Below are 17,282 nucleotides of genomic sequence, written 5' to 3'. Positions count from 1 at the left end.
AGTCCCACTAGTGCAGGTCTGCCGGTGTGACAAAGCTTTATAATAAAAAGCATATAGAACATTTTGTTTGTAATATGTTTATATGGAGTATAGTTAGCTGTATTGTTTTGAATTACCAATTAAATATATATTAATAGTGCTGTCAAATCGATTAATCACAATTAATCATGACATAAGTTTGTAAATATCATAAAAACACACACACAAACACAGAGACTCACTAAAAACACTCTCACACTTCCACACACAAATACTCACAAAAACAATTCCACACTCACACTTTCCTTCTTTCTCTCTCACGCACAAACACACAGACACTCACAAACACTCTTTCTCTCTCACAAACACACACTATGACACAGACACTCACAAACAAACACTCTTTCTCTCACACACACACACACACACACACACACAAATACTACGACACACAGACACTCACACTCTCACTCACACACTCAAACTCACTCTCACAATCACAAACTCCCTCTCACTCTCACACACACTCACAAACACACTTGCTCACACTCATTTATTTACAAACATATTTTTAATCAATTTGAAAGTACTAATATAGAAAATAAAATGAAATGTAAAAAATAAATAAAAATGTTTTATTGCAGACTATATGCATTCAAGCAAAGAATAACCTTGAAAGATTCAAAATATCCAGGTTTATTTCCAAATTATTATGCATTTAATGTGGTCACGCACAGACTGTCATCCTTAATTACTCAACTAAACTAAATTCACACAAAGGCCTATTGCACAAAACTAGGATAAGGGATTAAACCAGAATATCTTGGTGATCCTGGCTCAATTTATCCACTAATATACAGTTATCTTTCTTTATTGTTATCGTTCCTGGTGTGATTGTGCCTTCAGGGTACATTTACATGACAGCAGTGTACTGAATTTTGAACCAGAACTCTGCAGGACTGTAATCACACACTTGCGAGACACAGAGAAGCGTTTGTCCCGCCGAAGCCGAATGAGTTGGTGAGGGCGAGTCTGCGGCCGCTGGCGCTCCAGGGCTGTGCGGTGCAGGGCACATAGTTCAGGTCGAATTCGGGCTCGGTGCGGTCCAGGTTCAGGGTGGGAGGCAGGGTGGCGTGGTGACAGGCGAGGGCAGTGAAGGCCGCCTCCAGGGCCCCGGCGGCCCCCAGCAGATGACCCGTGGCCCCTTTAGTGGAGGATACCGCCAGTGAGCATGCGTGCTCCTGAAACAGCCTCTTAATGGCTGCGTTCTCCGCAGCGTCTCCGAGTGGTGTGGAGGTGGCGTGGGCATTGACATACGTCACGTCTGAAGCGCTTACACCAGCGTCACGCAGAGCCGCCGACATGCACCTAAAATACAGCGGGAGAAGACTCAGTTAGGATCAAGCGGCAACCTCCCGCGGTCTCTCTTGAAGCCAACACTGAAGTAATTTAAACTGTAATTCCTCAACTGGCCACAAGGGAGAGGCTCCAGAAGGAGCAGAATCTCATTGAGCCTCATGTTAAAATGCCCAACTTTACAGCAGAAAAAAACATGTTTACAGTCTGGTACAAATTGTGGTTTTGATCTATACGGCTAATTTTGCCCTTCATGACGACTGAGAGTGGGGTGAACTCATTCGTTTACATTATATAAAGCCTTACACTTCTGCATAATTAAAGGCGTGGTTACTTTGAGTGGCAGATGGATGGATTGCCGTCTATAGTCATTGCGTCACCTAAGCTCCACCCACATCCCGCCTCTTTGGCTTATCAGAATCCTCTGGGTGACGTCACGTACACTATGTTCATTTTTTTTTTTATAGTCTATGGTTAGGACCCAATCACACAGAACTTATTCTTCCGGTTTGAAAACACAAGGCGAACTACACTGCCTTTTTTGGTTGACGTTTTTTAGTGTAGAAAATAGCAGTTCGCTGCGTTTATTTTATTATTATTACTATTTTTTTTAAATGATTGTATGTAAAAAAAATAATTAAAAAAAACATAAAAATCAAGTTTGACGTATGCCCGGGGCGCATACGCAGCGTGCATAATGCTCTCTACCAACCGAAATCCATTCGAAAAAAGGCGCCTCTCGCTGCAAAAATGCGTTGTGTGATCGGCCCTCAGACCGACTGAGATGTGCGGCACACTTTAGGATCATCACTGGATAATATCTCGCATCTGGTGCAGACTCTCCCGCATCTCCAGTTTATCATCACCAGTCATAAACCTCATATATCTGACCTTATATAAACCTGTATTTATATTTCTATAAAATAAAAAAATGTTGTTTAAAATAAGTCATATTGGCTGTTGGCTTCAAAATATCAAATGCACACATATATTTAAGAAAACCATAACATTAATAAAATAATATTAAATGTAATAAATAAAAATAAAAAAGTTTTTAAATATTTTATCTCTGATCAATTAACATGCACAGAACTTTTTCAAATGTATTGAACTTTTTTATTTTCTGTTTAGTATTCTTTTTTTGTTCTGTTATGCCAACAAATTAGGTATATGTGTATAAATTCTGTTATGATATGCAATGCCATGTTATGCTAAGCTATTGCTATGCTATGGTATACTATGTGTTATGTTATGTAATGTAATGTAATGTAATGTAATGTAATGTTATGTTATGTTATGTTATGTTATGTTATGTTATGTTATGTTATGTAATGTTATGTAATGTTATGTTATGTAGTGTTGTGTTGTGTTGTGTTGTGTTGTGTTATGTTATGTTATGTTATGTTATGTTATACTATGCTATGCTATGCTATGTTATGTTATGGTATGTTGTTATGCTATGCTATACTATGCTGTTATGGTATGTTGTTATGTTATGCTATACTATGTTACGTTATGATATGCTATGTTGTTATGCCATGCTATGCTATGCAATGTAAAATTATAGATTACAAAAAAAGTCATCATTTGCATGCTAAAAGGTGACGGTATTAGGGATGTTAACTGATGACCGTTTGACTGAAGGTTGACTGTATCGGTGTTAACCGATCAAAGTTGTCGGTTAAAAAAAAGTTATCTGTAAATTAGGCTATTATAGACAGTGGACTAAACGCTACTACAGTTAGCCATCTCATTACAAAATCTTTTTGTGTGAAGTGAACAAATCCCTCACACTCCATTTTTCATAACTCGCCTGTTTGTACTTAATAAGCCAATAAAAACATTTGGCGCGAGGTCACAGCGTTTGGGTTTGCGAGCTCACAAGGTTTGCAAAAAGTAAACCGGCTAAAACACTCGAGGTTAGAGCCAGGGCAGACGACCGTATGAAGCGTCATTCCGCATAAGATGGGCTAACATTCGGAAATATATTACATCTACATTTCAGTGGAAACACATAACGTGTTGATTGTCTTTTCTTTATTATTGTTAGCACTACCTCCAACTAAAGCGGCGTCTCTTCGGAGCTGACATTTTCTTAAATGAGCCGCGGCAATGTTTCAAATGAGCTTCTAACGCTAGACAAATGCCTTTATCAACGCGATCACCTTGTACCCAAACCATTTCAAAACTAAGGAGCCAAACAAACAAAAAAGCTCCTCTGCGCTGCGTTTCGCGCTGTAGGGTATTTAAAAAAGTGACGTGAGAGAAAGGGAGGCGGCGGCGCTGGGACTGTGTGTATTTGTGTGTGTGTGTGTGTGTGTGTGTGTGTGTGTGTGTGTGTGTGTGTGTGTGTGTGTGTGTATGTTGCAGGCGCGGCTTGTGGCTGTTATTTCAAATAGCGCAGCATATTTTAAACTAATCGGTTAACCGGTTCCAACCGGCTAATGAGGCTCGGTGGTCAGTCAAGAAAATGTTTAGTTTTCGCCATCCCTAGACGGTATTACCGAAAGGCTCCGTCTCCATCTGCGGTTGGTGCGGTGATGTGACTGGCGTCTCCAGAGAGCCCGTAACCCATGACCTCGGCGTAGACCCGTGCTCCTCTCCGCTCGGCGTGTCCATACTCCTCTAAAACCAGCACGGCCGCCCCTTCTCCCATCACAAACCCATCTCTGTCCGGATGAAACGGGCGTGAGGCGAGTCTGGGCTCCTGGTTCCAGTTGGTGCTGAGGGCCCGAGCCCGAGCAAAGCCGGCTATGGACAGCGGGCTGACACAGGCCTCCGTCCCGCCGGCGAGCATCACCGCAGCATCACCGTGAGCGATGAAACGGGACGCGTCCCCAATAGCGTGAGCTCCTGTGGTGCACGCGGTGGAAACGGCGTGATTTGGACCCTTCAGTTTGTATTTGATGCTTATGTGCCCGGCGGCCATGTTGACCAGGATGCGTGGGACGAAAAACGGGCTGACTTTGCTGTAGCCGCGTGTTTGAAAGGCCGTGGCGGTCCGAGCGATCTCCTCTAGAGACACCATGCCCATGCCGACCGCCACACCGGTGTCCAGCTGCTCCTCGGGGCTTCTGGGAAACCAACCACAATCCTCCAAAGCCAGCTGGGCGGCACCGATGGCCATAACCGTGGCTGGAGACATGCTGTTTATCTCTCCTTTGGATAGAAAGGCCTCTTCGTTGAAATCTCCCGGTTTATCGCCTCTCAGGACGCGAGCCGCCACCTTGCACGGCACTGTTTTATACTCCTCTGAGTCCAGAGCAACCAAACCACTCTCTCCACCAATCAGACGCTGCCATGGCAGAGCACTTCCTGTTCCGAGGGGAGAGACGAGTCCAATGCCGGTGATCACAACCCTCCTGCGACTCGGAGCTGCTCGACTGGAGTGTGTTGTGCTGGAGCTCAAACACACACAGCTCTTCACACTGAAATGAGACGCAGCGGAAAGTCTCCGAAACATCTTCTGACAGCATCTCAGCGACATTGTGACCAAACCTGTCCTGGGAAGATCGAGGATACATCACATCTTCACTGTAAAAAACACAAACAGAAGAAGTTTGTAAAAATTACTGCAGCCTAATTTCATGCCTCATATCATAATAAATCAACAGGACCATTAAACCATTAAAATGTTTCTAATTTAATACAATTGTTTCAGCATAACAAGTGAAAACTTTACACATGCACAAACTTATCATTTCTAAGTCCAATGATATGGTTATGTATAACATATGTTCATTAGTTTATACTACATATAGTAGACTAAAAACAAATCTAAAATGTATTTTTTTCTCAAATTTATTACATCTCTAATATGTCGAAATGGTGTGTTGCAACATAAAGCATGAGACTATTAATGTCATAACATTGTAGAGGTATAGTTTACAGCACAAAAAAAGGTATATCAATATTGTAGATTACATCTATCTATCTATCTATCTATCTATCTCAAATTATCCAAATATTTTAAAATAGATTAGCATATTATTTTGGCTTTATTGTCATTGTCTGAAATGTAAAAAACTTAAAAAATATTTGATTTCTGACAAGAAAAAAATAACCTTGGAAGATGTCACACTATCTTTCTCCATTTACTTAGCTCTATGGATTAATATGGTCATGGAATAATTGTCATTGGACTAATTGTCATCTATCGACTTAACTAAACGTAAATAAATGTCACGCATTTACTAACTACATGTAATTAAATTCAAATACATACTCTCACTCACGTGGATTCAGCAGTGGCTAATGTAAACAGAGCAGATATTTAAGGACTTCCGGTTCTTGGTGATTTCTATAATAAAAGTCTCCAGACTAGCTGCTAAAAGTCCTAGTTTAATACACCTAATGAATCAAAGCCACGATTTACCGTTTACACATCTTCTCTAGATTATCTGATTTAAATATAAATGTAACAGATTAAATTCTCTATCAAAGTTAAGGTTATGTAACAGATTAAATGATCAAAGTTAAGGTTATAGGGATGTTACATAAGCATTAATATGATTTATAATAGTAATAACTACTTTTTTAGATTATCCATATTATTTAATTATAAAAGTGATCAGAGTTAGGTTAATACAGGTTGTTTAGATGCAAAGTAGTGCTGAAGGTAGTTTAATCTAAACCCTTTTTACGGTCTATGATCTAAACTCAGCACTTTGAGGACATCTGCTGGTTAAATCCGTGCAAATGCAATGAGAACAGAAAAAATATTCTATTACAGATGAATTACTGTATTCTATTGTTTATTTGTTGCACTTATTTTGTGTATTTTGTGACACTTTAACAGAAACAATAATTTTAACAATTTAAATTGTAAAACTCACTCGAGATAAGTTAGGTTTGCACTATTTTTTTTTATTTTAAATTAATTTAAAATATTTCGATTTCCTCTCCTTTTTTCGTTTTTTTGTGTGTGATAAATTCGCCATTCTACACCAAACAAACATATGGTTAAATACAAACAATTTTACACGCAGATGGACCTGATTTCACACTAATAGAGATTAGCTATTATCTTCATCAAACTGGATGTTGAGGTAAACGACAGCGTAAAATATGGAGGGAAAAAAACATCTGTATTATAAAATGCAAATACCAGACACATATACACTTACGTAACAAAATAAAATAACCTAAAACGCCCATGTCTTGAGGAAATTAAGGCATGGATGTGAACTAACTCCCTCCAGCTGAACTCCAGCAAAAATGAGGTACTACTGGTTGGCATCAGATCCACTCCTCTCCTTTATCCCAGCTTATCTTTGACGACCAGGTCATCACTTTCTCCTCCTCAGTCACAAATCTAGGGGTTCGGTTTGACCCACAGGCCACAGCTGACCTTCAATGACCACATTAAGCACATTTCGAAACATCTCCAAACTTCCAGATGCAGAGAAACTTGTTCATGCCTTTGTCTCCACCAGGCTGGACTACTGCAACGGACTCTTCAGTGGGATTTCTGGCAGAAATATCCAGATGCTTCAATATATAATAATAATAATAGATTTTATTTATAATGCACTTTTCATTCCGAAGAATCTCAAAGTGCAACAAAGGGGGGGGGGGGGGATAACAACAAAAAATGAATAACAAGTAAAAATATAGAATACTACAAACAATCAACCAACACAAAAAAAACAGAACAGAAAACAGAGCTGATGGTGAACAGAAACAGAGCTGATGGTGAACAGAAAACAGCTGATGGTGGAAGTCTCTGTTAGCTCCGCAGCACACTGTGGTCCACTCCATGTTTCAGATTTCTCCCAGCGGCAGTGTCCCGATGACATCGCCGAGGAAGGACAGCTGAAGACCAGATGATGGGTCTTCATGACGATTCAAACGATGGGGATCGCCGCAGCACCATGCAGGAGGCAGAACATTTTTTTCGGGCACTTCTGTGGACACACCGGGGTCGGCGCAGAAGTCCAAGCCGCTCCACGGCCGCAATGCAGGACGGAACAGCGGCGCAGCCGAGAAGCGGAACATCCCAACATCATGCCGGACGCCGATTACGATGGCCCAGATGACGCTAGCCCGGTGCAAACTTCAGCCACCATGCAGCTTAAGCCCAAGGGAGACCACCAGTGAGCAGTCGCGACGAGAAACATCAAATGTCCACCAAACCAGAACCAACCAACCGCAGCAATTCAAACGTAAACATTAGAAGCGGTGGAAAACGGCGAAACGAGGAACAACGTCCTCTCAGTGGCTGCCAGCAATCAGCAACAGCCCCAATTGTAGCTCTGACTGTTAGACAAGTCACAAACATAAGGAAATAAAATAAAATCTAAATCTAATAGTACATTAACATGATCATTTGTGGGTGGAGAAGCGGCGAACAGACGACGCCAGCGTCCTCTCCCCCACGTTGCCTAGCAACTTATGCCACAAGTCCTTATGAGAGTTCGTAAATATGATCACATAGGCCTAACTCCCATCCTACACTTATCCTGCACTGGCTTCCTGTTTCATCCCGGATCGACTACAAAATCCTCCTGCTCACACATAAATGCATCACCGGACATGCACCTCCATATCTACAGGAACTCATCACAAATCCTCTACCTGCACCCTCAGACCTTCAGGCCTGCTTCCTCAAGTTCCCACCACCAGGCTTCGTACGTGTGTGTGTGTGTGTGTGATGGGATGGGATGGGAGATCAAGCTTTCTGCTCGGCTGAACCGCGGCTTTGGAACCACCTTCCCAGTGAGCTAGCTGAGAGCAGTACAGAGCCTGGACCAGTTTAAAGCTGAACTGAAGACTTTTCTGTTCAGAAAGGTTTTTATGAGTTGTTTGTTTGTATTTGTCTTTATTTTTATTTTTTATTCATTTTTGTTATTTTTTTATTGTTGCACTTTGAGTTTCTTTGGAATGAAAAGTGCGTTATAAATTAAATCTATTATTATTATTAGTATTATTATTATTATTATTATTATATCTGTTAAAAAAACTTTAATTTCTGACAAGAAAAGAATAGCTTTGAAAGTCTATATTAATTTCCTCGGTATAATCAATTAATACATTAAAGTAAATTAAGTAGCCTAATTTGATTGGTCAATGACACGTCACATGGTGCCATTTTAAAAAAAACCGCATCGCTAACAGTTTTTTCCCTACCTTTTCCCCCCTTCTTTCTTTTTTTGCGTACATTCTAAAAGGATATGATCAAATAAAAATACTTTTCCACTTAGAAGGATCCGATTTCACCGTAAAATAGAGGTTAGCTAATCATTTTATCAAAGTAGATGTTGATTCTGAGGTAAACGACAACACAACAGAGGCTTGAGCTCTTTATTATTCGGGCTCTCACCACTTTCAGTGGTGTTTTCTGTTGAATCCACGGTAACAGAAGGAACTGAAGGCGGAGTTTGCTAACTTTAACCCACCGCAGACAGTCGGACTCGGAGGAATGTTCGCTTTATCCCTCCTACCAAGAGGGAGGAACCGTTAGACCCGCACCTGCACTCGCACCACACGCACACACACACACACACACATCTGTCCGTCTTCATCTGATCTTATAAACGGACATGCTTCTCTTGAGGTGTTTACAGACCCGTTTCATTCATCTGAGGTGATCGAGAGCTCTTATATGATGTCGGAAAGCTCTGGGGTCTCAGGGGCCCCCCAGCGCCTGATGCCTTTGGCCCTCAGGGGGGAATGGATGGCACTGGAACAGAAACTAAAGGCTTTAGAAAAGGGGGACCCGGACATCCTTCAGTTCGACGAGGTGAGATGCACAGAGGATGCTGTTTTAATATTGCATGCTTTAAAATGCACCATGCCTGCATTATAGTGTAGAGTACACTTTATTATTGACATTTATAAACGATATACCACATGAATACCTCTTCAAAATCTGAAGTTTGGAAACATTACTATTTTTAATGTTTTGAAAGAAGTCTCTTGTGCTCATCAAGCCTGCATTTATTTCTATTAAAATATACATAGTAGATTTTAGTTGTGCATTTTGTTTATATTATCATATCTACTCTGGTAATTGCTGTTTTGTAATAAATACCAACATATCTTACGTAAATGCAGTGTTGTTATTATATATAATTTAATAAACAATAAACTAATATGCAGTAATTCATTAACGGTCTGAAATACAGATCTTCTGATGATTTGTCAAAAACATAATTTATGTTTTTTTTAATCAAAAATAAAAGGTTATGTTTTATGATTTAATGTTAACTTCGGTACCAGTTCTGTGCTTATGCAATGTTAAAAATAATAATTTTAATCAACATTTTAAGTTAAGATTTTAAATATTTAGATTAGATTATAGTGTATTCGATTTATTTGGTTGTACATGTTGTTTATATTTTCATAAATATTCTGGTATTTGCTGTTTTATAGTAAATACCAACATTTTATAGGTAATTGCAGTGCTGTAATTAATTATAAGGTCACACTTTAGATTAGGGTCCAGTTCTCACTATTAACTATGACTTTTGCCTCCATAAATTCCTAATTACTGCTTAAAGCTAACCTGTGTAACTTTTTTAATTTATTCTTAGCTAAAAACACTTAGTTCTTTCAAAAATATATGTGTTCATTAATATATATTTACTTCTTTAAAGTAATAAAGTATTCTTGTAAGTTTATAATATGCCATTGAAAATACATACGGGTGAGGGGTTCGAATGCCGGTCGCCATGTTGGCCCTCCATCTTGAAAGTACAGTAGCCAAAGAGGGACATACCCGTAAATTCAAGCTTTGCCTTTCGCGTTTTAACACTCGATGGCACTCATGAACGAGGTCGAACTGGAAGACATGTTAATCTTGGACTAAATCGTAGTTGTTAAGTTTAGATTAAAGGGTTAGTTCACCCAAAAATGAAAATTATCCCATGATTTATTCCCTAGTCATTATAGGTGACATTCTTCTTTCAGACAAATACAATTTGAGTTATATTAATAAAAGTCCTGGCTCTTCCAAGCTTTATAATGGCAGTGAATGTCAGCACAAAATGTGAAGACAAAAAAGTGCATCTATCCATCATAAAAGTGCATCTGTCCATCATAAAAGTGAATCTATCCATCATATAACTGCTCCAAACAGCTCCGGGGTTTGATATAGGCCTTCTGAAGCAAAGCAAGGGGTTTGTGTACGAAAAATATCCATGTTTAAAACGTTATAAAGTAAATCTCTAGCTTCTGTATTCGACTTGCACAGCAAAAGTAATGCCTCTCGCATTTCAAAACGGTTACGCTACGTCTGACATCCTCATGCACCAGTTACGCTTTTGCCGTAAGTTGAATACAGACGGCAGTCCGCAGGAAGCCAGATATTTCTCTTTATAATATTTTATTTTACTTGTTAAATAAGGATATTTTTCTTTCACAGACACATCTCTGTGCAGTACAATTCTGTGCTTATGCAATGTTCAAAAAAACGTTTCAATGAACTTTTTGCATCTGTATGTTCGGCATTTGTATGGTTTTCCCTCCCGTGTAAAGCGCACATGCATTTGAGGTCTGAATATGAGCTCACTACTGCATCAGTGAAATACTGGCTGTGCATCCTGATGATATATGTCCATGTTCCCCCTCAGGAGTCTGGCTTGAGCCTGCTGATGCTCGCGGTGAGAGAGAGCCGTCTGTCTGTCGTTGACAGGCTGCTGGAACTGGGGGTCAATCCAAGCGACAAAACAAAGGTAGGAGTTTCCCACCGTCTGGAATCGAGTCTTGAATAACCGTGAGAACACCAGCACCCGCCACTCCACGCAGATGTTGTTCATTAGTAGCGCTATTAAACTTTTAATGGAAGCGGTTCGATGGCGTACAAGCTTATTGTAGAACAAGTGTGGTTGACATTCTGGTCTGTAGATATGGCTCCAATACATCGTATCAGCAAACCTCTCCTACTTTAGCACTTGTTTTGGGGTTTGCTCAAATCACTTTTACTATCTTATTTATTTTTTATGGAGTCATGAAACATCTGCTCTCTAGTATGTCGGTGTCAGTATCTGCTGTGGGTTTTACAGCTCGGTGAACGCCTCAGTGAATAATTGTCCCTCTGTGGGTGTTTAAAAGTGCTCGGATCAACTGTGACCCGTAAGTTGGATCTGACAGGAAAAGTTGACAGAACTGCCTGGAGAAAATGACATTATTGTGAGAGTGAATGAGCGAGAGAGTCCGCCTGCCCGACTTGTGCTAGTCTCCCAAAATGTATAAAATATGTTTTTTGTTCCTGTTATTCCTACAAAAGTACAAAAGTTGAGGAAGAAATGAATACTTTTATTCATCAAGCACTGATTAATCAAAAGTGACACTAAAGACATTTATAATGTTACAAAATATTCTACTTAAAAGAAAAGAAAATGCTGTTCTTTTGAACTTCTTTTTTAAAGCTCCACTGTGTGATATTTTCCCCCATCTAGTGGTGAAAAGGTATATGACCATCCAGAGAATAATAGTTTCTGTTCCTCTCAATTCTGATTTCGTTTTAACTCCTACGGTGGCTGATTTAGTCATGGCTTCCAGTTCGACCTCTTCGGTGAGTGTTGCTTCAGCTCAAGTGATGCGGTAATTTTTGGAAACTATTATAATTTGCAGTTATTTAATTTACCAAATGATCTATGATCAAATTAATCTATGTAAAATGAATAATAGTTTTACGTTTTCGTTATTTTTAACCATTTCATTGCTAACATCAGCTATCAGGTTCCCAGACGAATGCAAGCTAATCTTAGTAAAGTAACTTTTATCAGTGCTGTCGTTATTCTGTATATTGTACGACATCACTAGCGTAAGGCAAACAAATTATAATGCAATTAAAATATTAATCTCATGTTATCCGTCATAGAACACGGATTTATGTTATAAGGTAAACAATACTTTTTCATCATTGACGCGAGGAAAACTATCCTAGACGTCGTTCTAGTGTTATGCACAGCACACCATGATATAATTAGCCAAGCAACAATAAAACTTCCAATATACACAAATAGGCTGAATTAATATTACCTGTCGAGAAGAAAGCAGGAAACGTCGGCGTTCTTTGTAAAATCGTTGCTCCTCATGAGCTCTTTCCATCTTGGAAAGGCCACTCCAATATTTACTTTTGTCTTGTTGATTTGCCCGTTGCCTGTCCGTCTTAATTCTCTTTTCCGCTTCCTTGGCGACTCTGATACATATCCCGCAATGTTAAGGTCCCCGACCCGGGTCGAATTCGGTAATCAATTCCGGGACGTGGTTACTTTCACACAGAAGGCGACCCGGCAATGTTCCGGGAATATTGCGGGTCCGACGTGCAGTGTGAAAGGGGCTTAAGAGTGATCCTCCATCATCATATAGCAGCCTCAAGCAATCCTCCTCTTCACATTCGACACGGTGCCATCGAGTGTTAAAACGCGAAAAGCGAAGCTTGAATTTACGGGTATGTCCCTCTTTGGCTACTGTACTTTCAAGATGGAGGAGCAACATGCCGACCGCCATCCGAACCCTCAACACGTATGTATTTTCAGTGGTATATTATAAAATTACGAGAATACTTTATTACTTGAAAAAAGTAAATATACATTAATGAGCACATATATTTTTGAAAGAACTAAGTGATTTTAGCTCAGAATAAACTAAAAAAGTTACACAATGTAGCTTTAAGTTAAAGCATTCTGAAAAATAAAATGTATCACAGTTTCCACCTGTTCACATTATGAGCCTGTTTTCAACAGATAATAATCATAACTGTGTGTTGATCATCAGATCCTCATCTGAGAATGATTAGTGAAGGATCATGTGACTCTGAAGACTGGAGTAATGATGATAAATTCAGCTTTGATCACAGGAATAAATTACACTTTACTGTATATTCACATAGAATAATTCACATTGAAATAAAATGTCTCAATTTTACTGAACTTATACTTATTTTGAACAGATCAATGCAGGCTTGGCGAGCAGAAGAGACTTCTTTCAAAAACAGGATCCGAGGGCTAATACTGTAGTTTTATGAAGGACGAACAGTTTTTCTTTAGTGTAAAATTGCTATCATTACCTAAATAGGCAGCTTCCTTCTAAGTCATTATCATTATTGTATTGTAATCTCATAATTGATTTTGATTGCTCTGCATAGGCAGCAAATCTTGTGTGAAACACATGAGACTCGACTCATAACACATTTTCGTGTTTCTAAGAGAACACCTTGTGACTTACATTCACTTTTAAAATGATTAATTTTAAAAAGCAGATGCTTTTATTAATGAGGAAAATCACAAGCAAATTGTCATAAAGCACATTCAAAATCCATTTAAAAATGTATTTATTTTAATTTTAAATATACACTATCATTCAGAAGTTTGGGGTCAGACAAACATACAAATTATTAAATTATCCTTTTATTTCTCAGACAAAATTCGCATTTTTCTTTATTAAATTTACATATATGTTTTGTGTCCAATAATAACTAAATTAAAATTTTAAAACAAATCCTAAAAATAGTCCCTCTAAGGTGATCCCCAATGCTGTTTTCTGTGGAGGATGTTTTCTGTCTGTCTATCTAGTCCAGAGGTTGAATCCAGGCACCTTCTTCACCCTCATCCTGAACATCTTGGGAGAGCAGTAATTAAAGACTAATGCTGCGTCCCAATTTGCCTAATACTACAACCTAAAAGACCACTTTTGAGTGTGTAGCAGAAGAATATGCAAGCTTTGGGACATACTACTTCATCATCTTTAATGGACTCTGTTGCTTAGTTACGTGCATCCCGTCACCGTTTAAACTGCCCTGTCAATCATCATCACAGGTAAAATCCTCCACATTCAGTTTCGTTTCTTACCGTATTGCAGAGAAACGATAGCCTGACAAGCCGGACCCACATCAAGATGTTTGGTCTGGAAACTCACCATTGACGGCTCAATCTGAGGGGCGGATAAACGGTTGTCTTTCAAACTCCCTCTGCACGCGATAGGATAGCGCTACACCAACCAGAGCAACGAAGGTGAAGCAGAGCTCGCTGACAGATTAAACATTCGCCGTATCCGGTCGGCTAAACTCCGAACACATCTTCCCTTCTTAAGAATGACTTCAGTGCCGTTCTTTGTTCTTTTCTCAGAGAAAAGCTTAACTCCAAGTCTTCCAGAGTCGCGGTCAAAGCTGATTCGAAAGACCGCCGTTCGCCAGTTTCTGTGTTTACTAGAAGCACGCAAACGCAACTCGGCCGTCGTCATTATGGCCCCGCCCACCGCCTCTATACACGATGTGATTGGCCCGGCAAGAGTTTGGCGTTTACAGCTCAGAAGGGTATTGAGAGTTGCTAGACGACCCTCGCGGTAGATAAGATTTGCTGCCGCTAGGGTGCGTCTAGATTTCAGAGAAACGATGATTTCATTGTTGTTTTTTTAAAGTATATTGTATTTTTTTTGTATATCTTATATGTATATTTGTATAACGTATTGTTGCAAATCTGTCGTTTAACCACGTTGGTTAATGATGTAATGCTGGTGGTGGAGTAATAACTGCTTTTTGTTAATTATTTTGAGATCGAATTCATGCTATATTTTTTGCTATAAATTACGGACATTGCACTTGAGGACTAATTCTTATTTTTCTCAGTTATTGTGTTTTATTTGCAGTTGAGCACTCTTCAAAAACTGTGTTTTAAATCTCTTGACAAAATAAAAGATATAGATTGTATCAAATGCTTATTTTCCTCAAGATAAGGACTTATTAAGTCCACATGTCATGCCAACAAGAAACTCATCTTCTAACCACAGCTCGAGAGCTGTCATTTGCACCACACAAGTTTGCGACGCTGTTTGTGAATGTTTGTTGGAATGATGGTTTCGGGGAAACACAGACACGATGAACTATGCTGATAACGATGGCACTTGTGACCATAGTTGGCTAACGGTGCTTTTGGGAAACGCACCTTAGTTTGATTAATGAACCAGCTGAACTGGTTACTGCAGCCAGCAGCCATATCACCCTGTAGCCCAAGACTGGTTTCCCACTGAAGCTAAGCAGGGCTGAGCCTGGCCAGTACCTGGATGGGAGACCAACTGGGAAAACCAGGAGCTGCTGGTAGAGGTGTTAGTGAGGCCAGCAGGGGGCGCTCATCCTGTGGTCTGTGTGGGTCATAACGCCGCATTCACACGGGGCGTAGGCGTTAACGCTTGACGGAGGGCGTGGCTGAAGCTGGGTGCTGACGCGATCGTCATAGTGACAACAGCCAATCACATTAACTTGCCGCTTGGACCAAAACACAAAAAAGCGCCATTTTTGGTTGTATGTGCGAGTGCGATTGCCCGTGTAGTTGTTGTCAGCGCACTGCACAGGTGCACGAAGCTGTTAAGTACATTAAATCCCGAAAAAGCGCCGACAGCGGGAAGAATATCACGTAGTGGTCCAGGAGCTGCGTCTGGATTTTTAACGGTCTATGGTCTGGATGGTTCACGGAGCAGTAATGAACGCAATTGGCTATTGTCTGCTGTAGGATATTTGCATACGGCGATCTGATTGGATGATGCCTGCGCTGGCGCTTGAAAAGTTGAGAATTCTTCAACTTCTGCCGCTTGCAACGCGAGTGAAGCGCCGCGGCGGAACCCACAATTCAGTTCGGCAACGGATGATGTCACCCATTCAAAGTAAATGGGAAGCGTTAACGCCTACGCCCCGTGTGAATGCGGCGTAACGCCCCAGTATAGAGATGGGGACGCTATACTGACAAAGAGCACCATCCTTCGAATGAGACGTTAAACCGAGGTCCTGACTCTCTGTGGTCATTAAAAATCCCAGAATGTCTTTCGATAAAGAGTAGGGGTGTAACCCCGGCATCCTGGCCAAATTTGCCCACTGGCCTCAGTCCATCATGGCCTCCTAATAATCCCCCTCTCCTGATTGGCTTCATCACTCGGTCTCCTCTCCACCAATCAGCTGGTGTGTGGTGAGCGTTCTGGCGCAATATGGCTGCCGTCGCATCATCCAGGTGGTGCTGCACATTGGTGGTGGTTGAGGAGATTCCCCCTTCAATGTAAAGCGCTTTGGGTGCCTAGAAAAGCGCTATATAAATGTAATGAATTATTATAATTATTTACTTGCTGAAAACCGGCTCGAAAAAACGATTCGTTCATGAACCGAACATCACTATTCTCCGTTAGGTCACAGTCACATTCGGTGTGTCCTCTCTGCCCTGTATTGGATTATTGGATTAAACTTTCTAAATCTTCGTCTGTCTGCTACACACTGGTCTTTTTTATCAGGAGAACCATCTGAGAACTTATGCAAATGGTCCATGTGTTTCATGTGTTCTCAAATTGAATTTCATTGCTGTCTTAAATGAGATCTCATTTCCTATGGGTAGATAAGAAAGTTTCAGCTTGGGAAAATCTCTTTTGCAAGTCATCTGCTAAACGCATAAATGCAAAAGTCTGACCGCAGCTAATTTATTTCAAAAGGAATCATGGGACAGTAATAACTAGAATTAAAAATGTTATTCCAATGTAAAATTTACCAAAAAAAAGACCTATGTTGTGGATGTTTAGCTGTTCAGGGTTTAGGGGTTCTGACTGAGGGTTTCCACAACATAATTTGCGGATTATTTTTTGGCTCTTCTTCATTGAGCTGCATTTTATTTTGATGTTATTTCGTAAAGCTCATTGGTATGTTTCACCGTCCATCACTTGGGACGGCGTGTAAATCTTCAAAGTGAGTTTGTCTGTACTTGAGTTTCTCCAAACCCATGAGGTCTGGATTCAGACCAGTGTCTGTTTCCCATCACATGTATTGAATTACCCTACAGTTTTGAAAAACTACTTTTGGACGTTGTGTGGTGAACGACACGTGAATTAATCTTGAATTGGGGAGGTCTGTCATTTGACCTGTCAAAACGGGTTGTGCAGGAGTTTAGGAGTGGAAAGCTCGCTGGGATTAGTCAGAAGTGATTCACTAAAATATCCCTCTGTGTAATATCTTCCATCCATCGTTGAAA

General features: G+C 40.2%; 2 protein-coding genes across 3 annotated transcripts in view; one reads left to right on the top strand and one right to left on the bottom strand.

Annotated features, from left to right (window-relative positions):
- Window positions 1-600: 600 nt before the first annotated feature.
- oxsm (3-oxoacyl-ACP synthase, mitochondrial) lies at window positions 601-5,628 on the bottom strand. 2 transcript variants are annotated; one of them, XM_067425260.1, is made up of 3 exons: window positions 5,561-5,628; window positions 3,840-4,869; window positions 601-1,347 (listed from the first exon to the last, which is right to left on the bottom strand). In XM_067425260.1, exons 2-3 carry the CDS (start codon window positions 4,820-4,822, stop codon window positions 945-947), a joined length of 1,386 nt encoding a protein of 461 aa, XP_067281361.1. In that variant the 5' UTR covers window positions 4,823-4,869; window positions 5,561-5,628; the 3' UTR covers window positions 601-944. The 2 variants fall into 2 exon arrangements, with proteins under 2 accessions (XP_067281361.1, XP_067281362.1); XM_067425261.1 differs by having other exon boundaries at window positions 5,571-5,624.
- A 2,932-nt stretch (window positions 5,629-8,560) lies between these two features.
- The window catches only part of trpn1 (transient receptor potential cation channel, subfamily N, member 1), a 67,350-nt gene continuing 58,628 nt past the window's right edge, over window positions 8,561-17,282 (top strand). The window contains exons 1-2 of the mRNA XM_067426288.1: window positions 8,561-9,076; window positions 10,908-11,009. Coding sequence (XP_067282389.1) covers window positions 8,939-9,076; window positions 10,908-11,009 — 240 coding nt within the window. The 5' untranslated portion in view covers window positions 8,561-8,938. The remainder of the gene's footprint in view (window positions 9,077-10,907; window positions 11,010-17,282) is intronic.

The sequence above is a fragment of the Pseudorasbora parva genome, chromosome 19, assembly GCF_024679245.1.
Source record: "Pseudorasbora parva isolate DD20220531a chromosome 19, ASM2467924v1, whole genome shotgun sequence".
Taxonomy (NCBI): Eukaryota; Metazoa; Chordata; class Actinopteri; order Cypriniformes; family Gobionidae; genus Pseudorasbora; species Pseudorasbora parva.
Note: the sequence above shows the minus strand (reverse complement) of the source record. Positions and strands in the feature narration are given on the sequence as shown.

What these genes read in the sequence shown, in the direction of transcription:
- oxsm (XM_067425260.1), bottom strand. Translation starts at nt 4,822, where the DNA reads ATGTCGCTGAGATGCTGTCAGAAGATGTTTCGGAGACTTTCCGCTGCG. An exon ending in GATGGAGACGGAGCCTTTCG is followed by an intron (nt 1,348 to 3,839) that starts GTAATACCGTCT and finishes GCTGTATTTTAG; the next exon opens with GTGCATGTCGGCGGCTCTGC.